A 23850-nucleotide genomic window follows, 5' to 3' on the forward strand; every position below is an offset into this window, starting at 1 on the left:
CCATGGAAGCAGCTTATGTTGTACAGAGCTAGCTTTAGTTTTGTCTATATTTGAGAACTTTGTATTTTGAGAACAAAGGAACCAAAGGTGGTTAGAAATTATTGTCCTTAAGGCTTTTTTCTACATCTAAGGAAAAGAGTTTTAAGTTTATTTGAGTTTAAGTAAACCTCTACATTACATATATTAAATTTGCTCTTTTCATAGTCAGCAGATGCTCACTTGTTGACAACAGAGGAGAGGAACCAAGTTATACTCGACCTTAAAGCAGCAGGATGGTCAGAATTAAGAGAGAGAGATGCCATCTACAAAGAGTTCTCCTTCAAAAATTTTAATCAGGTAATTACTACATTTTCTTGCTAGTACCCTCGTCTGTTTTTGTCACCTTAGGCTGTTACTCCTTCTAATACTACTGGTTGTCTGATCCCATGTGGATCCAGGATCCAAATCCTCTTCTTTAAGAATTCACTGATAGTTACTCCATCCTTGTTGACATTTGATACCACCCAACTGATTGCATGATTCATATTTAACTCTAGGTTAAAGAGGGTGGTTAGTGTCATTTGGAAAATCAAATTCTAAAGCCACTATTGCTTTGATTTGGTGTTAATTAGGGGACTTAGTTTCCTTTCAAAATTTTAAATAACATGATAAAAGAATGTGAGTTTTTTTTAAATGTTTATCAGAAGGGGACATTAGTAACAGCAGTTGAGAAACACACACCAGCTTGACTGATTCCTCCTAATTTTCTTGATTGTCAAGTTTTCTTTCTCCCTCTAGTTGTATTTCTGTCTAAATCATCTCCCAAGCTGCACCCTCTTCTCTGATTGGCTCCTTTTCCCCAAGCCCAGTAGCCAGCCCTTGAAGCGTTTCTTAAAAGCTGATCGCCAGGTGGAGGCTCAGTCTTAACAAGGTACCTGTCCCATTAGGGCGCCACCCTGTTTGGAGAGTCATCTCCCATGACTTACCTTCAGTTCTTACTCCATTGCATTTACTATATAAGGTCATTACTTTTGACTGTTTCATGTTTGTTCAGTTAGTTTGGTAATCCTCTGGATAGATTTATTGTTTTTATTTATATTAGATCTCAGCATCTAGAAGGCAGAGACCATGTTTGCTTAAACAACTCTCTTTTGTACCTAACACAGTTCTGTGTACAAACAGGCATTGGATAAATGCAGATATTGATTACAGTGTTTGCTCATTTCTGGAAGGGTGTGTGAGGACCAGATTTCTACCAAAGAAAGCTCTGACATGTTTTCTTAGTAAATGCAGTTGGCTCCACAGAGCTGCATGCCCTGTTCTGCTTTCTATCCATCTGGCTGCCAGCCTTCTGCTGTGAGTCTCCAACTCCTGAGGAAACCTGGACCAAGCTGACTCCCTGTCACTGCTGCCCCATGTGCTCAAAAGCTCTTGTCAGGGGCTTAGCACTCTGTGGCTGGTGGCAGGGAATCCCATTGGTACAGTAAGCTTGTACATAAGCTCTAGGTAGCATTTTCCAAGCTTATTAAAATTCTTACATGTGTACAGCCTGACTTCTTTAAGCCTGGGTTAATTTATTGGGCTTGAACATGTGGCTTAAAGTACTTGAGTAGTGTTGCCTCAGGCTCTGCCCATGAGTCAGTCGTCCAGCCCTACTCTAACCTTGTGCTGGGGTGACTTTTGGAAATGAGAGGGAAGGGAAGCTGTCCAGGGCATCCTTGATTAGTTGTAACATTATTCACCAGGACACCTAATTAACTAGACTTTTTTTTCTCCCTTCATCCAGCTTTTAGGAGAAAGAGGCAGATGACAAGAAAATCATCTGGTCAGGGAATGTATTTAGAGAACTAGCACTGAGATTATATCCTAGAATCATTTTCCTAGCCAGGCTCCTATGATTTCTGCATGTATAGTGGCCTATCATGGCAACTGATGTCCTGACAACTGTCAACGCCCACCAGCCGAAGACCACCAGAACATACCATTAGTTGAACTGCCTGAGTTTATTGTTGAAGCGAGGGAGAACACACAACATAGGGAACTGTGGGCCATCTCAGGAAGATGGTGATGGATGGATTACAGGATTTGGGCTTGTGTTAGTGAGTTGGGAGAGTTTTTTAAGGAATTAGGGCTTTGCTCTGGAGTGGATGCTGTCAGAAAATGGTAATTCTAAAATTCAATATTTCTTTTTTAAATAGAAGAAATCCTTTAATAAAAATTTTTAAATTTAAATATAGTTGGTATGCAATATTATCTTAGTTATATTAGTTTCAGGTATACATATAATTCAGCATTTTAATAAATTTTACCTATAGGGAGAAGAGATTCAAGTGGAAATTGATAAAAAGCAATAGTCACTCATTAGCTGGGGAGAAGGGGTGTTTGGTATTTTGTTCATGGTTTGTCTGTATTCAGATATCACTGCAGAGTGTCTTGTTTTGTCTTAGTTTCCTAGAGACAACCTAGTCACCTCAAGTGCAGCACAGGAATTGATCAGGTAGAGGTAAAGGTTGGTGATGACATGTAGCCCAAGGCCCCCATCCAGACTCCTGCAGCTTTCTCTGAGTGGGGGGTCCTCTGGGTCCTGGTGGACTCTGGTAGAGACGGGTGCATGCTCCAGAGTGGCATTGTCTGACGTTGATGATTATGTTCAACACTAAGGCCTAGGTGTGACTGCTAGGCCAGCTCCTAGTAACACCAAGGCCATGTTGACAGTCCCAGGCCAGTTCCCAGGTGTCAGGGCCCAAGTGCTTCCTGTGTTCCTGGCAGCTGCAATACCGTTTCTGGCTTAAAATCTATAAACTGGAGGGAGCCACCGTCAGAACTGGCCTCTGTCTCTTAAGAGAGTTCAGACCACATTTGGTGGTATTACCATCCTATATAATGAAAGGCTAATATTCAAATTGACTGAACAGCAGAACGACCAGTCGTTATGATGCACACTGACCACCAGGGGGCAGACGCTCAATGCAGGAGCTGCCCCCTAGTGGTCAGTGCACTCCCACAGGGGGTGCGCTGCTCAGCCAGAAGCAGGGCTCATGGCTGGTGGAGCGCAGTGGTGGTGGCAGGAGCCTCTCCCACCTCTGTGGCAGTGCTAAGGATGTCTGATAGTGGGGAGTGGGCCTAAGCCAGTGGTCAGCAAACTCATTAGTCAACAGAGCCAAATATCAACAGTACGATTGAAATTTCTTTTGAGAACCAAATTTTTTAACCTTTTGCACTTGGATGTCAAGTGTGACTCGACACGGTTAGCATCGGTAGCAGCTCGAGAAAAAAGCAAGCGAGTGCAAAGGGTTAAACTTAAACTTCTAACGCCACTTCTTCAAAATAGACTCGCCCAGGCCGTGGTATTTTTTGGGAGAGCCACACTCAAGGGGCCAAAGAGGCGCATGTGGCTCGCGAGCCACGGTTTGCCGACCACTGGCCTAAGCCATCGGTCGGACATTCCCCAAGGGCTCCTGGACTGCAAGAGGGCGCAGGCTGGGCTGAGCACCCATGCCCCCCCCAGTGCACGAATTTTTATATACTTTTTAATCCTCATCTGAGGATATGTTTAGAGAGAGAGAGAGAGGGAGAGAGAGAGAGAGACATTGACATGAGAGAGAAACATCAGTCGGTTGCCTCCCATACATGCTTGACCAGGATCAAATCCACAAAATAGATATGTGCCCTGACTGGGAATTGAACCTGCAACCTTTTGCTGTATGGGATGATGCTCCGACCAACTGAGCCACATGCCCAGGGCAGCATATATGTTTTTAAATCTTTGCTGAACAATACAGGTAAAAAATATGTTCTGTTTTGTTTGTTCAATAAGTTATGATCATTTTTCTTTACATAATATTTTCATTTACCTTTAGGAGTAAGATTACACTTGCCTGGGTATTACAATTTTTAAGTGGTTTGCTTATGTAGTGTGTGTAAAATGGTATCACAAACCCTGACCAGGTAGCTCAGTTGGTTAGAGCGTTGTGCCGTTGCGCCAAGGTTGTGGGCTCGATTCCAGGCTAGGGTATATACAAGAATCAATCAATGAATGCACAAATAAGTGGAACAACAAATCGATGTTTCTCTCTCTTCCTACCTCTCTCTCTAAAAAAAATAAAAATTGTATCACAAGTTTGCTTTAGAATTCATTTATTTTATTACTGTAGAAAACGAACCATACATTTTAGAAACATTTTGAATCTGGATGAAAAACCTATTTCTCAAAGCTTTGGGTTATTTTAGGTTTTACTATAAAAAGGTAAATGGCCAGCAAAGTAATATTTGGACTTTTTTCTCTTTGAGGTTTTATTCTAAGATATAATTGGTTCCAAATAGTCCACATGCATTTAATAGCTCAGATGGGTGCATATACTTAGAGAATATAAATGTGAAAATTCCCCAGGGATTCTAATAGTGTAGGTGGGTGAAGTGGCCATAGGTTTCAGTGGCTGTTTGTCCACTGTCTCTCCTTGGTGGTGGGGTGGAATGGTGATGGTGAGACTCGGTGAGCAGTCAGAGCATGGCAGTACCAGGACTCGAGGCAGGAAGTTTCCCTACTTGGAGTGCTTGGACTCAGGGTGGGGTTGGCATTTGTAAAGGAGTTTTGCTTTTTTTCTTTTCATGTGGACATAAGGAGGGAGAGGTTTCTAAGTGACATAAAAACTTATTCTTATAACTTTGGTGCCTGTATTGAAAGAACATGTTAGAAATGTGAGTGTTATGCATTGTCATGTATGAATAAGCAGGAAGCTTAAAGCAGAGGAAATTTTAAGCTATACAAGTGGGTGCAGAAGGGGAGGCTTAGGAACCCAGGAAACAGCTAGTGCATATGCCAGCAGGTGGCGCCCTCTAGGGCAGGAGTCCAGCCTGGCCAGGCAACACAACTTTCCTTGGAAGGCTGTCCCCATTCCCTTACTCTTGGGTACTGGGTCCACCATTGTTCAGCATGGAAATAAACTTAGTCTCAGGAATAGCAGCGGTGTTGGTGCACCTGTCCTGGCTTGGTACCTTTTGGGTGAATGAAGAATTCTGTGGATGGAGGACATGAGGAGTTTCCATTTGGTAATGGAGAACACTTGTGATTCAGGAGAAAGGGACTGAGTTTGTTTGTTTGTTTTTAAAATATATTTTATTGATTTTTTACAGAGAGGAAGGGAAAGGGACAGAGAGCTAGAAACATCGATGAGAGAGAAACATCGATCAGCCGCCTCCTGCACACTCCCCACTGGGTATGTGCCCGCAACCAAGGTACATGCCCTTGACCGGAATCGAACCTGGGACCCTTGAGTCCGCAGGCCGACGCTCTATCCACTGAGCCAAACCGGTTAGGGCGGGACTGAGTTTTATGAGAAAGAACTATGATTCCATGCCTTCTAGAGGAGCTCCTGTACCTTGTCTGTACCTTTTTAGGTGGGCCTGCCTTTTTAGGTGAGAAGCTGGATACTAAGGAGAAGAAGCCTGACACTAAGGAGAAGAAGCCTGTTACTAAGGAGAAGAAACCTGAAGCCAAGAAGAAGGCTGCTGCTGGCGGCAAGGTTAAGGCGCCTAAGAAGGGGAAGCCCCACTGCAGCCAAAACCCCGTCCTCTTCAGAGGAATTGGCGGATATTCCTGGTCGGCTATGTATTCGAGAAAGGCCATGTTTTGGTTTTGGTTTTGCTATGTTGAATCATAAGAACTGGCTGATCTTCAGCCAGTTTGACCTAGAAAAATGGCTTATCAGAGTGTAGTATCTGTTGCAGAGCAAGGTCCAAGCTTTACTTATTCCATATCTTGTTCATCACATGTTGGTTATTGTAACAGCTATCGTTAAAAGATTTCTGGAGCTGGAGTGGGAAGGGGACTTCTGAATGGCCAAGGCCCTGGTAGTGATGGTGGTTTATGCATCTAGCAGCAGTAGCACCATAGGTGAGTTTGGGGTTTGAAAACTGTTTTTCTTCCTGTGCCCAGAGCTTCTGCTGTAGAGCAGTCGAAAGTTACTATTGCTGACTTACTTTATGAAAATGAGGAATTTGATAATAGGCTTATGGTTAACACTTTGAAGCATTTAGTGAAGTTAAAGTTTGATGATATCAGATAGAGGATCTACCTAAAACATAGTCACAAACCAAAATAGACAACCAAAATGAGGAAACAAAGAAACAACTCCCAAATGAAAGAACTAGTGAATTCTCCAGAAGAAGAGATAAATGAAGCAGAGATAAGAAATTTATCTGAAACAGTTCAGAGTAATGATGGTAAAGATGCTCAACAGCATGAAAAGTGAAAAAAGAACAGTCTGCGATAAAGAATGACAACACAAATTAAGAACACATTAGAAGGAATACATAGCAGATTAGGGGAAGCTGAGGATCGAATCAGTGAATTAGAAGACAGAGTTGAAAATATCACTCAATTAGAGAACCAAAAAGAAAAAACAAAAAACAGGAGGACAGCTTAAGGGAGCTGTGGGACAATGTGAAACGTAACAATATTAGAATAGTAGGTGTGCCAGAAGAGGCAGAAAGGGAGAAAGGAATAGAGAAGGTGTTTGAAGAAGCAATGGTAGAAAACTTCTCTAACCTGGTAAAGGAAAAAGTTATACAAGTTCAGGAGGCACAGAGAACCCCAAAGAAGAAGAACCCAAACAGACCCAGCCCAGACACATCATAATTAAAATGCCAAAAATTAAAGATAATCTTTTTTTTTTAAACATATCAGTTATTTAATCAGGTTCTTATAAGAAATTCAGAACACCAATTTGTGAGGATAAAGCCCATTGCTGAGAGCAAACAAAGCAGAGGTAGCCCTGGAGCTGAGGAACAGCTTTGATTTTTGGCAGAATTTGTGAGTGCACAGCTTTCTGGTCTACCTTGCACTGTTCTGTAATCTCGTATTTCTCTTTCTCTGTGTCGAAGATCTTACCCTCCTGGTGTCTGGGCTTGCACAGCTTCTTCTTGAAGTAAGCATCAGTGATATGTTTGGGGATTTTCACACCCCTGGTATCAATTTTGGTGGAGGTGGCGATGACAAATTTCTGGTGTGTTCTACGAAGAGGAGCTTGATTGAGGGACAGAGGTCCAGTCACAAGTAGCAAGCCACTGCTTAGCTGCTTCAGGAAAACCACCCTCTTGCCTTTGTGATGCCCAGTGAGGATGATCAGAATGGCCCCAGGCGTGATACTGGCCCGCAATTTCCTCACATGCTGAAGGGTTTCTTGCCATGGCCCAACAGCTTTCGAGGCACATCTTCATTAGGATAATATCTAGGCATTTTGCAGAGTTTAACCACTCGGGTACCACTGTTCTTGTCGCCACCAACTGGTTTTGTGACAGTAGCAAGAACTTTCTCCTTTTTCTTTTCAATCCTGGATTTAGCTGCCGAGTACTTCCTCTATAACATGGCCTTTCTCGAATACATAGCCTACCAGGAATATCCGCCAATTCCTCTGAAGAGGATGGGGTTTTGGCTGCAGTGGGGCTTCCCCTTCTTAGGCGCCTTAACCTTGCCGCCAGCAGCAGCCTTCTTCTTGGCTTCAGGTTTCTTCTCCTTAGTAACAGGCTTCTTCTCCTTAGTGTCAGGCTTCTTCTCCTTAGTATCCAGCTTCTCAGTTGTCTTTTCACCCGCCATCTTGCAAAATCAAAGACAGAATCTTAAAGGCAGCAAGAGAAAAGAAAACTGGTACCTACAAAGGAGTTCCCATAAGGCTGACACCTGATTTCTCATCAGAAACTCTACAGGCCAGAAAGGAATGGCATGAAGTACTCAAGGTAATGGAAAGCAAGGATCTGAGACCAAGATTACTATATCTAGCAAGGCTGTCATTCAAAATACATGGTCAAATAAAGAGCTTCCCAGACAAAAAAGGCTGAAGGAGTTCATCGCCACCAAGCCGGCATTACAAGAAATGCTAAAGGGATTGCTGTAAGGGATTGCTGAGAAGAAGAAAGAGAGAAATCTAGCCATACAGAATTAAAATGGCTATAACTAAGTACCTCTCAATAATAACCCTAAATGTAAGTGGATTAAATGCTCCAATCAAAAGGTGTAGAGTACCTGAATGGATACAAAAACATGATCGAACTATATGCTGTCTACAAGAGACTCACCTCAAAACAAAAGACACACACAGGATGAAAGTGAAGAAATGGAAAAAAAAATTTCCATGCAAATAGAAAAAAAAAAGCTGGAGTAGCAATACTCACATCCGACAAAATAGACTTTAAAAGCATCATGCTAAGCGAAATAACCCAGTCGGAGAAAGATAAATATCATAAGATCTCACTCATTTGTTGTGAGCTCGATCCCAAGTGGGGGGTGTACGGGAGGCAGTACACCTTGCTACTATCACATACAGTAGCTTGTGCCCACTGTAACCACGGCCACCTCATTTGTGGAATATAATGAACAACATAAACTGATGAACAAAAATAGAGCCAGAGGGGGGAAAATATACTAGAATATAATAGAAGTAATCCTGTTACTTGCAGATTTTAATATTTCGTACAACTTTTGTGATATCATATTATGTTTTGGTAATATTATTATACTTAAATACTTTTATTCTTGAAATATTACTGTTTACTGCATATAATATTATTATATGTAAGATATTTTTTCTTGAATAATTGGTGTTTATTGCATGTAACATCATATTTAAAATCTTTTTTCTTGAGATATTAATGTTTATTACATGTAACATTATACTTAAAGTCGTCTTTCTTGAAAAAAAAAAAAACCTGAAAAAAAAGTTTGATGGTATCAGAAGAAAGACAGCGTCAATGAAAACTTCAGTTCTCTGCAGGATGTGGTGGAGTTTCCACAGCTCTTTTTGGGAATGAATTACTTTAGATTTTATTGTTTATTGTTGTGCACCAAAGCTTGATGCACATCATAGTTATGCAATAATATAAATGTCACATTTGAACACTCTTGAAAGCACGAACTCAGCCTGGTGAGGTTAGGGAAGCACTACCAGAGAGGATGGTCCCAAGGCTTAGGCATTGTATAGATTAGAAGTGTCGTTTTGCTTTTATTTAAAAATTTTTAAAATATATTTTTTATTGATTTCAAAGAGAGAGAGAGAGGGAGAGGGATAGGGGGAGAGAGAGAGAGAGAGAGAGAGAGAGAGAGAGAGAGAGAGAGAAAACAGTGATTTGCTGCCTCCCGTACACCCCCCACTTGGGATCGAGCTCACAACCCAGAATGTGCTGGTATGTGCCCTGATCAGGAATTGAACTGACGACCTCCTGGTGCACAGGACTGATGCTCAACCAACTAAGCCACATCAGCCAGGCTCATTTTGCTTTGAAAGTATGTGCTGATGTCTGTGTATCTGGGAGCTAGGAAAAGTGAAAACTAGCATTGTTATCACATACAGTAGCTTGTGCCACTGTAACCACGGCCACCTAGAAACCTGAGAAAGTGTCCTTGGTTGTCATGTTAATGGAAAGTGGAGACACTCACACTAGCAAACTTAAGATTTGAGAAGCTTCTAAAAATACCTGGGTGGTGTATTCATGTTGGCGTTTACTTTGGAGTTACTCTAGAGTCCCAGGGAGGCCTGGCCACGCCCAGGCTGACCTTGCCAGGTGATGGCAGGGACATCAATGTGGGTGTTCACCCGGGTAGAGAAATTAGAGTCCAAAATGCTATCATTTGGAGTTTTGTTTCTGCTGTTTAGGTTATAGAACAGGTTTAGACCTGATGTGTATTTGTAAAAACACATGCAATAGATAGACGAGGGGAAATGTAAAACAGGTGTCAAAAATGCAAATATGACACCACACAGCAGTGTGAAAATGCTGTGGTCATTACACCGTCCTTTAATAAAAATGGATTTTTAACTGCATCGTTTTTTTCTTAGTCGTGTAGTAAATCTTCTGTTTACAGAACTTAGCCTAAGTATTTTGTAAAAGTCCAACAGCCAAGAAATATAATTTCCTCAACAGTTTTTGTCTTACCCTTTTACAGATGGCGTAAAATCAGGTGTGTAAAAAAATAAAAAGCAGTTTGAGCTGACGTGAAAGGTATTGCAGATTTATGCTTTGCAGATGATATTGGTATGATTAATGCATTCATTGCTTTTTTATTGCTTTTCACAGATAATGTACATGATGCATGGAAAATGTTGTGGGTTTAAATCTTTGCCAGGTTTAGAGTATGAATATCAACAGATGTTATCAAATAAGTATTATAATCATTATAACATAAAAAATTTGTCATGAGATGCATTGACATAAATTTCATTTATGTAAATTGCCTTTATTAGTATAAAACCTTAGTGGAGCTGTTAGGGTTTGTGAAGCACTTTAGATGAGATTAACTTGGTATAATGTGGTCACAAATGGGTTGCTTTAAATTTAACTGACAAGAAAATAACACTCAAAAGTTAGGAAATTACTGAGGCATTTGTTTTCAGCCTGAATTGCTGGTACCGCTTAAATAGGTTGAATATGAATTAATAACAGTGGATTGCTAGCTCAATAATTACAGAGAGTAATTTAAAGGAGACCTTAAATAATAACTTAAAAGTATTTTAGTCTTGCTTTTTTCTGTTCTGTTTCTGTTTTTCTTTGGTATGCCAGCCCATTGCTTCAGTACAGCCATTATCAATAGCGTTGAGGTTTGCACAGCAAGTTTTGTCAGTAGAGTTTTGGTGCATTATGGCCGTGACATAAAACTTGCATTCAGCTGTTTTATAATATTGGATGGAGTGGCCTTAGCAGCTAGTCAGTTCTTCCTAGCAGCAAATGCAACGCTGTACTACGTTTCAGTGGCGGGATCGTGACCAGTTTCTGAGCTCTCTGTGTTCTGCTCTTTTTCTACATCCTTTTACACAAAACAAAGCAGTACATCCTCTCACCTGTTTTGCAGATAATTTACCATCACATTGCCCTTCTGATCCAGGCTGGAACAGGCCATTCTAACTAAGTCACTGAATTTTACTGGAGGACACTGAACAAAACTGAGATCATGGAATTGCTTGTGGTCACACTGGTCATGGCACAGTTAGTAGGTGCCAGACTCACATCTCTGGTTCCTACAGCAATATTTTTAGGTCCTACTTTGATACAGAAAGGTATTTTTATTTCTTTTCTAGGAGATATCTTATTTTCCAAGGGCTACCTGTTGGATTACTTTCCTACTTTAAATTTGACCATACTTCCCTGAGAAAGGGATTATTCACCAGCTAAAACAAATAAAGCTGTACTTGTTTAGGAGTAACCCAGGTATCATTATTGAGCAACCAGAGATCATTTAATTATATCATTAAAATCAATATAATCAAAACAGCAAGTACCGATAATGAATCTGTTTGCTCTGTTTCAGTTGGGAAAGTGGGATTGTGGCCTTTTCCCATATCGTTCATCAAGCTGAATTCACATGCCCTGTCCTTGCCATTGCAACCCTGGCTGTGGAAATGCACTAGGTGCCTGGAGCAGACCCAGTCGGGGTTGGGCTGGGAGCCACGTGGTCTCTTCACTGAGGGCCAGCAACCCTAGCTCTGTTGGGATCAGTAGGTAGTGAGGTCCCTGAGCTGGCAACCACTGAGGGGCTAGCACCGATCTGGGCCCACGGCACAGAAGGAGGAAGATGCAAAATAAGTACATGATTCTGTTTCTGCCCAGAAGAGCTTCCACTTTTGCTGGGGAGGTGGCCCATCTAAATTGTACAGGATAGTTGATTTTTAAAATTGCCATGTTAACCAGGCACTAACATGTGAAGTACTAATAAGCTGAGAGAGGTGTATTGCATTCAAGATGGCTGTCTGGAGAAAGGGGAGTTTAGAGTTGGTCCTCAAAGGTCTGATAAGTTTTTTTTTGAGGACAGGAGCTAAGGGAGAAAGAGGGCACATCAGATTTGTATATGCTGGTGAGTGAGGGCCCTCATTGGTTCAGTGACTAGGCTGAAGACTGGCAGCACGGGTCCCTGTGCTCTCCCTGGGTTTAGTGTTGTCAGGTTTAGGCTGTCTGAGAGCCAACTCTTGTCTTTCTGTTTTTCCTCCAACATGCTTGTTTCTCTCAGCAGCACCACCATCCTCTCAAGCACCCAGCCCTGGAACTGAACACTATCTTGGTCACCAGTCATCAAGAACTGACCAGTCTTCACTTAGTGTCCTTCTCCAAGACTGTGCTTCTGGTCCGTGTGCACCTCCCCTCCCCTAGAGTAGCTGTAGGAGCTTCCTGACAGCCTTTCTTTCACCTCTAGGTCTTGTCTGCCTCCAGAGGCCTGCACGCTGCTTTATGGTGACCAAGTGGGTCTCTGCTCAGAAAATCCCAGTTCTTTCTATTTTATTTTACAAAAATCCTCTTGTCAGAGGTTTTCAAAACTGCCCACAGTCTGGCCCAAATCCTACCTCTCATTACTTCTCTACAAGAGGCCTCTTTACTGTGTGAGAGATTAGAACTGTAAAATACCCGAAAGGTCCCCTAGTCCTTCCCCTTACTGAGAAGTGGGGAAACCATGTCTCAGACAGGGGTAGCACAAAACATTAGTGGCCATGTTGGAACTGCAGCCAAGACCCTCAGCACCTCAGTTCAGTTCTTTTCTACTGTTATGCCAGCTGTTCTTCATCTTCCTATACTCTATCTCCCATCTTTCCACATTCCACCCACTTCTAGAAAGTTTTTCCTGACTCTTATGCACTTTGCATACTTACTGTGGGCTTGGCACCCTGCTAGACACGGCAGGTGCAGTGGTGAGCAAAGCAGATATTGCCCCCATTTTCATGGTGTTCACAGCATAGTAGGGGAGGGAGAGCTTAAACAAAGAAAACAAACCTATATAATAAAAGCCTAATATGCAAATCGACCAAACGGCAGAACAACCAGCCAAACGACTGGTTGCTATGGTTCACATTGGCCACCAGGGGGCAGATGCTTAATGCAGGAGCTACCCCCAGCCCGCAGGCCCCAGGCCAGCCAAGGTGGGTGCCAGCAGGGGCCCCTCAATTGCCTCGCTGGTTGCCCTGCAGAGGGAGGCGACCGGCAGCGGTGGCGGGGGGCGGGGCTGGCTAGCGGGCAGTGCCAGGCTGGCCAAGGCGGGTGCCAGTGGGGGCCCCCGATCGCTCCGCTGGTCACCCCACAGGTTGACCCTGATTGCCTGCCAGGCCTAGGGACCCTACCCGTGCACTGATTTCGTGCACCAGGTCTCTAGTGAATATATAATTGGAAAGTGTGGTGTCATGAAGGAAAATCCTAATAGCTAATGTTTAAAGAACATTTATGGCCCTAACTGGTTTGGCTTAGTGGATAGAGCCTATAGACTGAAGGGTCCGGGTTTGATTCCGGTCAAGGGCACATGCCTGGGTTGTGGGCTCTATCCCCAGTAGGGGGCGTGCAGGAGGCAGCTGGTCAATGATTCCCATCATTGATGTTTCTATCTCTCTCTCCCTCTCCCTTCCTCTCTGAAATCAATTAAAAAAATGTATATACATATATATATATATATATATATATATATATATATATATATACACACACACGTGTGTGTGTGTGTGTGTGTGTGTGTGTGTGTGTATAACATTTATGGGCCAGGCCTATTGTAAGGACTTTACATGTATTTATTAATTTAATTCTCACAAAATCCTGTCAAGTAGGTAATGTTTCCCTCATTTTACAGATGAGGAAACCGAGTTTTAGATTTAGTGACTTGCCCACGGCCCCACTGCTAATAAGCAGTGGAGTTGGGATTTGACCCCAGGCAATCCCTCTCATTTGCCTGCATGTTTACGGCCTCTCCAACTAAGAATGGGAGGGGAATAATGGGAAGATCAAATTCAGTTTGAGGAGAGCGGTCAGGGAGGCCTCTCTAAGGAAGCAGTAAGCTGATGCTTTTTGTTTCCCCCTGTTGAGGCATTTTATTTGCACGTATGTATTACATCCTAAGAAGAGGATCCCGGGAATTTCTGTCCTGGGTGTTTTTTGCCTTGCTTCTTCCTGGTCCATGATGCCAGCTGAGGTTGTCAGTAAAATGGGTGGGAGCAGATTTTTCTGCATTTTTTTCTAGATCTTTGAGTTGCACATCAAATCTGGAGCTGATCACTCTATATTTGTTTAACCTGCCCGTGAGGTTCACAACAAATTTCCCAGCTCTGTGATCATCAATTATTTCAAATTTATCAATGTAACCAGGCTTCGTCATCACAATTAGGAACAGGACCTGGTGACGTTGGAGCATGGTTTCATAGGAACCTGGTGTGTGTCTCTCCTTTCAGCATTGTTGATGCTCTGAAAGCATCAGTCAGGACGTTCATGCACCATCATGGCGGCACAGAAGGATGGAGGAAAGAGAACAGGAGGGGCAAGCATGCAGTGACATGGGAAGTGGGCAGGCTGCTGTCAGACTCAAAGGGTCAATCCCTCCAAAAAAAGACTGCCTAGTGGAAGAAGGCAGATGAAGGATGATGCATTTTCTTAAAAAGACCAATCAGAGGGCAGAGTGGAAGTGAAGGGGGCAAAAGTCAGATGTAGAGAATAAATAGTAAGGAGCCTGTTGCATTCATTCAGGTGAGATGTCATCGCTAGGAGGTTGTAGATTGGGACAGTGACAGAGGGGAAGCAAAGAAATGTATAGGTTGGAGCTATATTTTGGGGTTTAAGCCAGTGGAACCATAGAAAATGCAAATATTAAGAGAAAATTCATTTCTCTAGGGAGGAGTGATGATGGGTTGTGAGGAAGAAGAGCAGGGGTTTGTTACCAATGACTCCCAGATTTAGGACCTGGAGGAATGGGTGGTAGGAAGTGACATTTACTGAACTGGGGAATTGTGGGAGAGGGACAGGATTGGTAGGCAAGGATCAAGATTTCTGATTTGGACATTGCTAAGTGTGATTTGCTGTGAGATATCTAAATGTGAACTTCAAGAAGGTAGTTTTATGTCTGAGTTAGGAACTCAGAGTAGAGATGTGAGTTGTAGATAATTGGAGAGTCATAGGTGTGTATGGAAAATAGCCAACATAATAGATGAGATCACTCAGACATAAATTGTCCTGTGAGAAGAGAGGAGGACTCAGAATTCAGTTCATTTAGGGGTTGGATATAAAAGGAGTTACTGGCAGAAGACTAGAAAAACTTGTTAGTGAAATGGGAAGAAAATCAGGCCAGTGTTGTATCACAGAATTCCAAAGAAGATGGTATTTTAAAAAGGGAGGAATCAATTCTGAGACTTCAGCTAAGTGGAGTACCAAAGGATGACCACTGGATTAAGCAGCATGGAGATCATCAATGAACAGAGCAAGGATGGTTTGGGTGGTGGAGGTGCAGGCCAGCCTGGAGAAGAAGTGGAGCTCATGTCCTTCTACAGATCCTTATAGCCACAGACATTAGTCTGTTGTCAGCCCGTGGATTATCTTACTTGTTTATGGTGTTCCTTCAGCCTTGTTTTGATAATGATCCTGTGAACATTAGAGCTGGAAGGGATGAGGCAGCTGAGGTCTAGGGGTGAAGTGGTTTGCTTAAGTTGACAACCAGTGGCAGAATTAGGATGTGACTAAGTGCAGCTTCGAGCATGCAATAGAGAAAAGTGATTACTCACCTGTATTTCTCTCCAGCTGAGATAGAAGCTTTTTGAGATCAGAGACTTGGCTTGCGTTTGTGTATGTCTCCCAAGTACCCAGCCCAGGGTTACCTAGGTGCGTTTTTAGTACATGAGGTCCCTTGATTGTGTTCTACTCTTCGGTGATACTATTCGGTGTCCTTAGCCCCGGGGAACATAGTGGTTTTCATCTTTTTGTCTCCTGCTGGTTACTACCCAAACCCCTTTTTCAGCAGGGACTTTTCCTCTCCCTCATTTCCTTACTCCTGGACACAGATGGTTCCTAATGGTGACCAGCTTATTTGGCCGCTAAGTTGCTGTGTGTGACGAGATGATCTGCAGTGCTAGGGCAGTGCAATGGCACACTTCCCAGAAGAGCAGCATTGATTGTGCTTTTGTTCTGCAGGCAGTTTTGAAGTATCAGAGAAATGAGCCACTTGTGGCATCTCTGGTAAATTGCCTCCAATGATGAGAGCCTGAGATTGGCACTTACTCAGTATTTTGCCTTCACAGCTTCAGCTACCCACAAACAGTTTTTTTTTTTTTTTTAAAGAATCTAGGTGTCCTAAGGGCCCACAGCAGAGTCTTCCAAGACTCCACAAAATATCACACTGGGAGACTGCTACAGGCCTTGTCGATTAGGCACTTGTTTGTTTTAAGACAATTCTTTTAATCTTAGATCCTTTTTTCCCCTCTTTTTTGTGACAACTGGTCCAGGACTCTTCAATGATTTTGTTTGTTTGTCTGTTTTGTTTTTAAATCATAACTTGGTGCATTCTAGGTAGAAAGTCTACATTTGAATACATTTAAAAAATTACTTTTAGAAATTTCAGTATGAAAATGTTGCTTTAAGGTCATTCTGTGTACAAGTAACTTTTTAAAAAAATCTTTTAAAAAAAATTCTTTATTGTTTAAAGTATTACATATGTCTCCTTTTTCCCTTATTGACCTCTCCCCAGCCATTACCACCCCCAGCACATGCCCTCACCCCCCTACTGTCTGTGTCCATGGGTTATATGCATGCATACAAGTCCTTTGGTTGATCTCTTACTTCTCCCCCACCCCCCGCCTTCCCTCTGAGGTTGGATTGTCTGTTCGATGCTTCTATGTCTCTATATCTATTTTTGTTCATCAGTTTATGTTGTTCATTATATTCCACAAATGAGTGAGATCATGTGATTTTTCTTTCTCTGAATGGCTTATTTCGCATAGCATAATGCTCTCCAGGTCCATCCATGCTGTTGCAAATGATAAGAGTTCCCTCTTTTTTTTACAGCAGTGTAGTATTCCATTGTGTAGATGTACCAGTTTTTTAATCCACTCATCTGCTGATGGGCACTTAGGCTGTTTCCAGATCTTAGCTATTGTAAATTGTGCTGCTATGAACTTAGGGGTGCATATATCCTTTCTGATTGGTGTTTCTAGTTTCTTGGGATATAGTCCTAGAAGTGGGATCACTGGGTCAAATGGGAGTTCCATTTTTAACTTTTTGAGGAAACTCCATACTGGTCTCCACAGTGGCTGCACCAGTCTGCATTCCCACCAGCAGTGCACGAGGGTTCCTTTTTCTCCACATCCTCGCCAGCACTTGTCGTTTGTTGATTTGATGATGATAGCCATTCTGACAGGTGGGAGATGGTACCTAATTGCCGTTTTGATTTGCATCTCTCGGATGATTAGTGTCTTTGAGCATGTTTTCATATGTCTCTTGGCCTTCCTTATGTCCTCTTTCGAAAAGTGTCTATTAGGTCTTTTGCCCATTTTTTGATTGGGTTGTTTATCTTCTTTTTGTTAAGTTGTATGAATTCCCTATAAATTTTGGAGATTAAACCTTTATCTGATATAACATTGGCAAATATGTTCTCATGTTTGCAAATATGAACCCATGCTGTGGGCTCTCTTGTTTTGTTGATGGTTTCTTTTGCTGTGCAGAAGCTTTTTATTTTGATGTAGTCCCAAATTTTTAATTTTCTCCTTAGTTTCCATTGTCCTTAAGAGCTGTATCGGTAAAGATATTGCTTCGACATCTGTCTGATATTTTGCTGCCTATGGATTCTTCTAAGATTTTTATGGTTTCCCATCTTACATTTAAGTCCTTTATCCATTTTGAGTTTATTTTTGTGTATGGTCTGAGTTGGTGGTCTAGTTTCATTTTTTGTGTGTATGTATCTGTCCAATTTTCCCAACACCATTTATTGAGGAGACTGTCTTGACTCCATTGTATGCTCTTGCCTCCTTTGTCAAATATTAATTGAGCATAATGGCTTGGGTCAATTTCTGGGTTCTCTGTTCTGTTCCATTGGTCTATATGTCTGTTCTTGTGCCAGTACCAGGCAGTTTTGAGAACAGTGGCTTTGTAATATAGTGTGATATATGGTATTGTGATCCCTCCAACTCTGTTCTTCTGTACAAGTAACTCTTAATATTGTAGCCAAATCAGTTTACTTCATGAGTGTTTGGAGAGTCACAAAGTATTTTTTGAATTGATGAGTGAGTGTAGCTCTTTGTTATATGACCTATGAAATAACAGAAGCCTTGCAAGGTTAGGGGTTAGTAACCCCATTCTGCTGATGGTGGAAACTGAGGGATGTTAAGGAACCTTCTCAAACTTACAGAGGAAGCAGGCAGTGGCCATCCTTCCAAGGCCAGGCTTCCTATCCAAAGACCACAGCTCTTCTTCTCTAACTCAAATCTGTATTTTAAAAGGCTGTGAATACTTCAGGATGTGGATTGCAGTTGTTTTTGCAATGTCCTAACCCTTCGAATGAACAACTCTGTGTTCAAAATTAAGTCTGTTTCTTTGTTATGTTTAGAAAAAAAATGTTTATTTTGGAGGTTTTAAAGAGGGCTATGTGTTCTTAGCATATTTTGAAGAAAAGGGTAGCCAGCTACTGATAGGAATTTGACTTGTAAATTGCTACATGTTGTCTTCCCCATGCCCTGCCTTGAAAGCATTAGTTTATACTATTTGGTTGATCAATTATTTGTCCTACATTGATTACAGATTGGAGTTCAGCCTCTATCTAGAATGGAAAGTCACTACCAGTTAGGTCTGCAGAGACCAGCTGGAAACTTTACTCTGTGAGTCAGAACTCGACAGAGAGAAGATAAACTTGTCCTATATTGAGAGACCCCAGCTTTCTGAGCTACTGACCATACAGCTGGGGAAACAGATGTGTGAAAGAGAGGGCCATTGTAATTCTGAGTGTCTTAAAGTATGATTTTGGTATGTGAGCTTGAGAATGAGTCTTCTCCATCTTCCTAGTTGTTTAAAACTGCAAGCTTTAAATAGAAGGGTTTTAACATTTATGGATTACTCATGCACCACAGAGATCAGCCAGGCCTCTCAATCTTACAGGAATGACATCACTTTGTTACATTTATATGGTGTGTTTAGCTTGTTAACAAATACAACATTTTTTTTCTGATTGCATTATATGTTTTATAATATGGAAAACAGAAAAGTACAAAAAAGAAAAATATACCTGTAATCTTTCTGCTCACTTAAAAATAATATGTGTGAATATGTATTTTGTGAATATGCATATAATTATATATTTGGGGTCATATCGTAGATGTCTTTTGCTCAGTTACTTTTTCACATAATGTATGGTAAACATTTTCCCCTGTCAGTGAAATATTTTACTTCATGATTTTTAATGGTAGGATGTACAAGGTGTCCCCCCAAAAATGTATACACACTTTAACAGCTGATAGCTCAGTTTCGAAAAGGAAATGTATTTTAATAAACACTGCTTTTAAATTATTCAAAGTGTGTGTATACATTTTTTGGACACCCTACATTCCATTTGGACACCATAGTATTCCATTTAATGGAAAGCTCATATTTAATTTAGCCAATACCCTTCTATAGTAACTAACCATCTTCACAGATGAAGCTTTATGAGCCCACCTTTTTAAAAAATATGTGTTTATTGATTTCAGAGAGGAAGGGAGATGGAGAGAGAGATAGAAACATCAGTGATGAGAGAGAATCATTGATTGGCTGCCTCCTGCACGCCCCACCCTGGGAATCGAGCCTGCAACCCCGGCATGTGCCTAAGAATCGCACCGTGAAGTCCCGGTTCACAAGTCGACGCTCAACCACTGAGCCACACCGGCTGGGCGAGTCCACCTTTTCTAAATGCTCCGGGTAAATGCTGTTGATTATCACAGAGGGAGTCACACCAGATTCTTCTTGCTAAAGACACTCAGGATCTTGATGCCCATTGAAATCAGGCATAGATCCAGTTACTTGTTTAAAAACAATGTAAATAGAAATCGCTGCCTAGATTGATTTGTTGAAGTTAAAAAAATCAAGCCCTTCCAGTTATTTGAAAAGGTCAGAAGGAAAATGTTATGCTATAGGGCTTTGTAGCTACTATTCTTACAGCTTAGTGCAGTAGTGTAGGGAATAGTTTCATAGAAATGTTTCTCTTTTAGAGTTTTTTTTTTCTTCAGATAAAGAAAGCTGGTTTAATTTGGGAAGAGTTACTTCATAGGAAATTAAATCTTTGTAAATCCTCGATCACATTTCCACACTTGCCAGTTCTCTGGCAAATGATGGCTTACGAATGGTTCAGGAAGGGTTTCCTAAAAGGAAACACTTTTGTGTTTTATACATATTTTTAAATTAGATAGGTAAGAGACACTTGTATTTTCTTTTTGTATTTGTTCTGGGTGATATTGCTGGTTCTGAAACTCTGAATGCTAATTACTTGTAGTGATTTAAAAAAAATTTCACTTTGTGAGAATGTTGTCTTGGATGTGATGAATGACTCCAAAGAACTTTAAAAACATAGCCAGTGATGTGGCCGGGCGCTGGAAAGTTGCTGCTGCTTAGAGACCAGTAATTGTTACATCTTGGTTTGGTATGCTTGATGGTGTCTAATCTTGTCGTGTGCTTGGGAACCATGAAAGAATTTTCTTTTCAAGTCTCAGTGCATCATTTTTTCCAACCTTGATCAAAGGTCGGAAAACTAGTATTATATATGTACCCAGGGTATTCGTAACTGTCTTACATTCTTAATCTTTTGGATATTTGGTTGAAATATATCTACGCCTCTTAAATATTGAAAGCATAATATCCTTTAATCTATAACTGCAGAGTTAAAATAAATTTTATATGAAATATTTAGTTGTGGACCACATCTTCAACTCTTTATATGCCACAGTGGTCTTGTTTCCCCCCTTCCATTGTCTGATAGTGAGGTCATTTTCAGTCCTCTGAGAAATTCTATTCCCAGCCAGATGCGGCTCATATATTAAAAGTAGCACCTGTGGCTAATATCACAGCAGCTTACCATAAATTTACATGGTAACTAGGATTATATCTGTCAAGACTGTTAAAAAACATCTAGATTTAATTTGATTTCCAGTATTGTAGAAGCTATCCAACATTTTGCTTCATAACTATATTTTAAAAGTTAAAAATCACTCCATTGTTAAGTTTTATAGCACTCCTAGTGCCCATTAAGTTGATTTGTTCAATGGAGGTCAGAGTAAAGCAACTTGGCTACATTAAGATCGGAAACCAACCCATTTGTGACAAATTTAGTCCTTTTGTGTGAATCTTCTCAACGTCTCTGCACTGATTGGATTCAGGTGTAGCTTATGTCAGTAGCATTTAACCTCAAAAGAATGAGCAATGTGATTGGGTTGTTGTAAATTATGGAGCATTTTGCCTTTGCTTGTTTAAACCTAACTGTTGACTGTGCTGCCCATGCCTGACTGTTCCATTGCATCTGCCTATAAACGAGTAGTTGGTATTAAAGACATCTTGGAAAATTGGGGTACGTGCCCTCGTCCCTTTCTCTCCTTTATGTGACCCTTCCTAAACTGTTTTATTCCCCATTATCCTTTGAGTCATCTCCCACATGTTATGATTTGCACACCTGCAGTTATAAAATTATTCCAGGGTGTCATTATATCATGTTGTTCACCAACTTTCCAGCATTTATGAATATAATAATGATTCATCGTAAATCAAGATAATTTACAAGTTACAGGGAATCTGCTCCTACAAATAAGAATTGAATGATTAATTTCTTTGGTGTCTTCCCATTTGAACATCGGTCCTTAAAAAGAAACTGGTAACATATTTGTGAAAAGTAACTTACAGTCCAGAACTGAATTAAAGTATAAGTTCAACCTTCAGGACATTTAGTATTTTAAGACATGTAAACAAATATAAGCCAACTAAGAAGCAAGCAACATCTTTTTCATAATCAGTAGTTGTAACTGCCTTAGCAATAATCTTGCTCCTGAGAGAGAAAATCGTAAGTGTTGGCACTGAGGGTAGGACAGCATGCAGTGTCTTAGCATGGGGCCCAGGACCCTGAGTGGGCATATCTGCTTTAAGGTGGAACTCTGTGTGGAGGCACTTTCTCTCTGTTGACCATCTTTCTGGAGTTAAGTTCATAAGCTTCTTTGAGCCCGAGGCTCACCAAGGAAGTGGAACGGTAGCCAAGAATTACTATGTTGAAAGGGTTGTGGTGACGGAAAAAAACGATTAGGAGTGAGGCCAAAATTATAGTTATATGTACTTAGTGTGTTACCAGGTGTAATTAATCACTTAACGGTACAAGAAAATACCTATTAATGACCAATTTGGAGCCTTGTAAAATATTTTTTTTTCTGAATTATGACATCTCTTTTGCATTTGTGTACATAGGATAAATTCAGCTCCTGGGGAACATAGGTGTCCTACTGTGAATCTGTTGCAGTTTCTACTCTATGGATGTGCCCAGCACCAGCTTCTCACAGCCTTTCTTTCTTTTTTTAAAATTTATTTTTATTGTTGAAAGTATTACAGATGTCTCCCCCTCTCCCTATTTTTGTTTAACCCTCACCCTAAGGTATTTTTTCTGTTGATTTTTAGAGAGAGTGAAAGGAAGGGGAAGAGACAGAGAGAGAAACATCAATTGGTTGCCTCCTGCACACGCCCCAACCAGGGCTGAGGACCGAGCCTGCAACTGAGGTACATGCCCTTGACTGGAATGGAACCCGCCAACCTTCAGTCTGCCGGCCAAAGCTCTAACCACTGAGCCAAACCGGCTAGGGCCAGGTGTCCCCTTTTTCTCCCCATTGACCCTCCTCCTCCCCAGGTCTTCACTCCACTATTGTCTGTGTCTATGGGTTATACATACAGTATATGCACATAAGTTTCCTGGTTGATCTCTTACCCCCCCCCGCTGGGCCCCCCCCCCACCCACACACACACCCTGCTTCCCTATGAGGATCCTCAGTCTGTTCCATGCTTCCATGTCTCTGGATCTATTTTGTTTGTCAGTTTATTTTGTTCATTAGATTCCACATATAACATGTGATACTTGTCTTTTTCTGATTGACTTATTTCACTTAGTATAATACTCATCAAAGGGTAAGAGATCATTTTTTACAGCTGCATAGTATTCCATTGTGTAAATGTACCACTTTTTTTTAAACCACTCATCTACTGATTGGCACTTGGGCTGTTTCTAGCCTTTCTTGATTGCTTCCTACTCTATCTCCTTTACTTCTTACCTGGTTTTCATGGATGACCTTTCTGCCCTCTCCTACTACAGTATAAGCTCCTTGGGGGGCAGGGACTGTATGCCAGGGCCTGGAGCCCAGGAAGAGCAGCAGATTGGTAAATGTATCCCATACTTTCAGAAACAGACAAGTAGGAAGATTCTGAATCTTCCAAATACATGAAAGGTTTCAGGTCCTTTATAGTATGGAAAGCAGAAACATAAGAAATTGATACTTTGTTTTGCTGACCAGATTCTTCTCAGTCTTTCATTCCATTTGTTAGCTCATGTGTGATTTAGTTTCTAAAGATGTCAGTTGACATTCTGAAGGGAATAGGAATCATGAGTTTGCTGGTGATGAGGCTATCCTTGCCATGTAAGCATCTTCATGATCCCTGGATTTAGCCTCCACAGGGTCAAGGAGCGGCATCTGTCCAATGGCCAAAGACACAACCTTAGAAGGATGATTTTGAGAACAGAAATAAGACTTATTTTTTTAAGACTTATTTTAGAAGACCTACTCATTTCCAGAGAAATATTATTTCTCCTCAACTCAGAAATGCGTTAACCCTAAAATAATCATTGACTTGAAGTACCTAGTACCAGCTTTTATCACTCATTAATGCCATATTACCTTAACTGGTTTAGATATAGGAGAAATTGTTACTTTAAAGCCAAATGGACCAATTTTATGGCACTAAATATGTATAAAGTATTTTTATATTCATTTGCTTGTAAGATAATATTTAGCTTGGTTCTTTCATAAGTAACATCTTGCTGAAAAATGGAAACTGATATTAACTGCATTTTTATTTAGATTTTGTATTAAGCCATGTAACATAGTATTACATAATTGG

At 41.1% G+C, this 23850-nt stretch overlaps 1 protein-coding gene and 1 pseudogene across 2 annotated transcripts in view; one reads left to right on the forward strand and one right to left on the reverse strand.

The window, feature by feature from the left end:
* The window catches only part of PCBD2 (pterin-4 alpha-carbinolamine dehydratase 2), a 58208-nt gene that overhangs the window by 3381 nt on the left and 30977 nt on the right, over nt 1-23850 (forward strand). The window contains exon 2 of the mRNA XM_079770998.1: nt 205-336. Coding sequence (XP_079627124.1) covers nt 205-336 — 132 coding nt within the window. The remainder of the gene's footprint in view (nt 1-204; nt 337-23850) is intronic.
* On the reverse strand, nt 5620-8225 carry LOC307100757 (large ribosomal subunit protein eL6-like; annotated as a pseudogene). The gene has a single exon. The product of its transcript is annotated as a large ribosomal subunit protein eL6-like (transcript).

Source organism: Cnephaeus nilssonii (genome assembly GCF_951640355.1).
Source record: "Cnephaeus nilssonii genome assembly, chromosome: 5".
Classification (NCBI taxonomy): Eukaryota; Metazoa; Chordata; class Mammalia; order Chiroptera; family Vespertilionidae; genus Cnephaeus; species Cnephaeus nilssonii.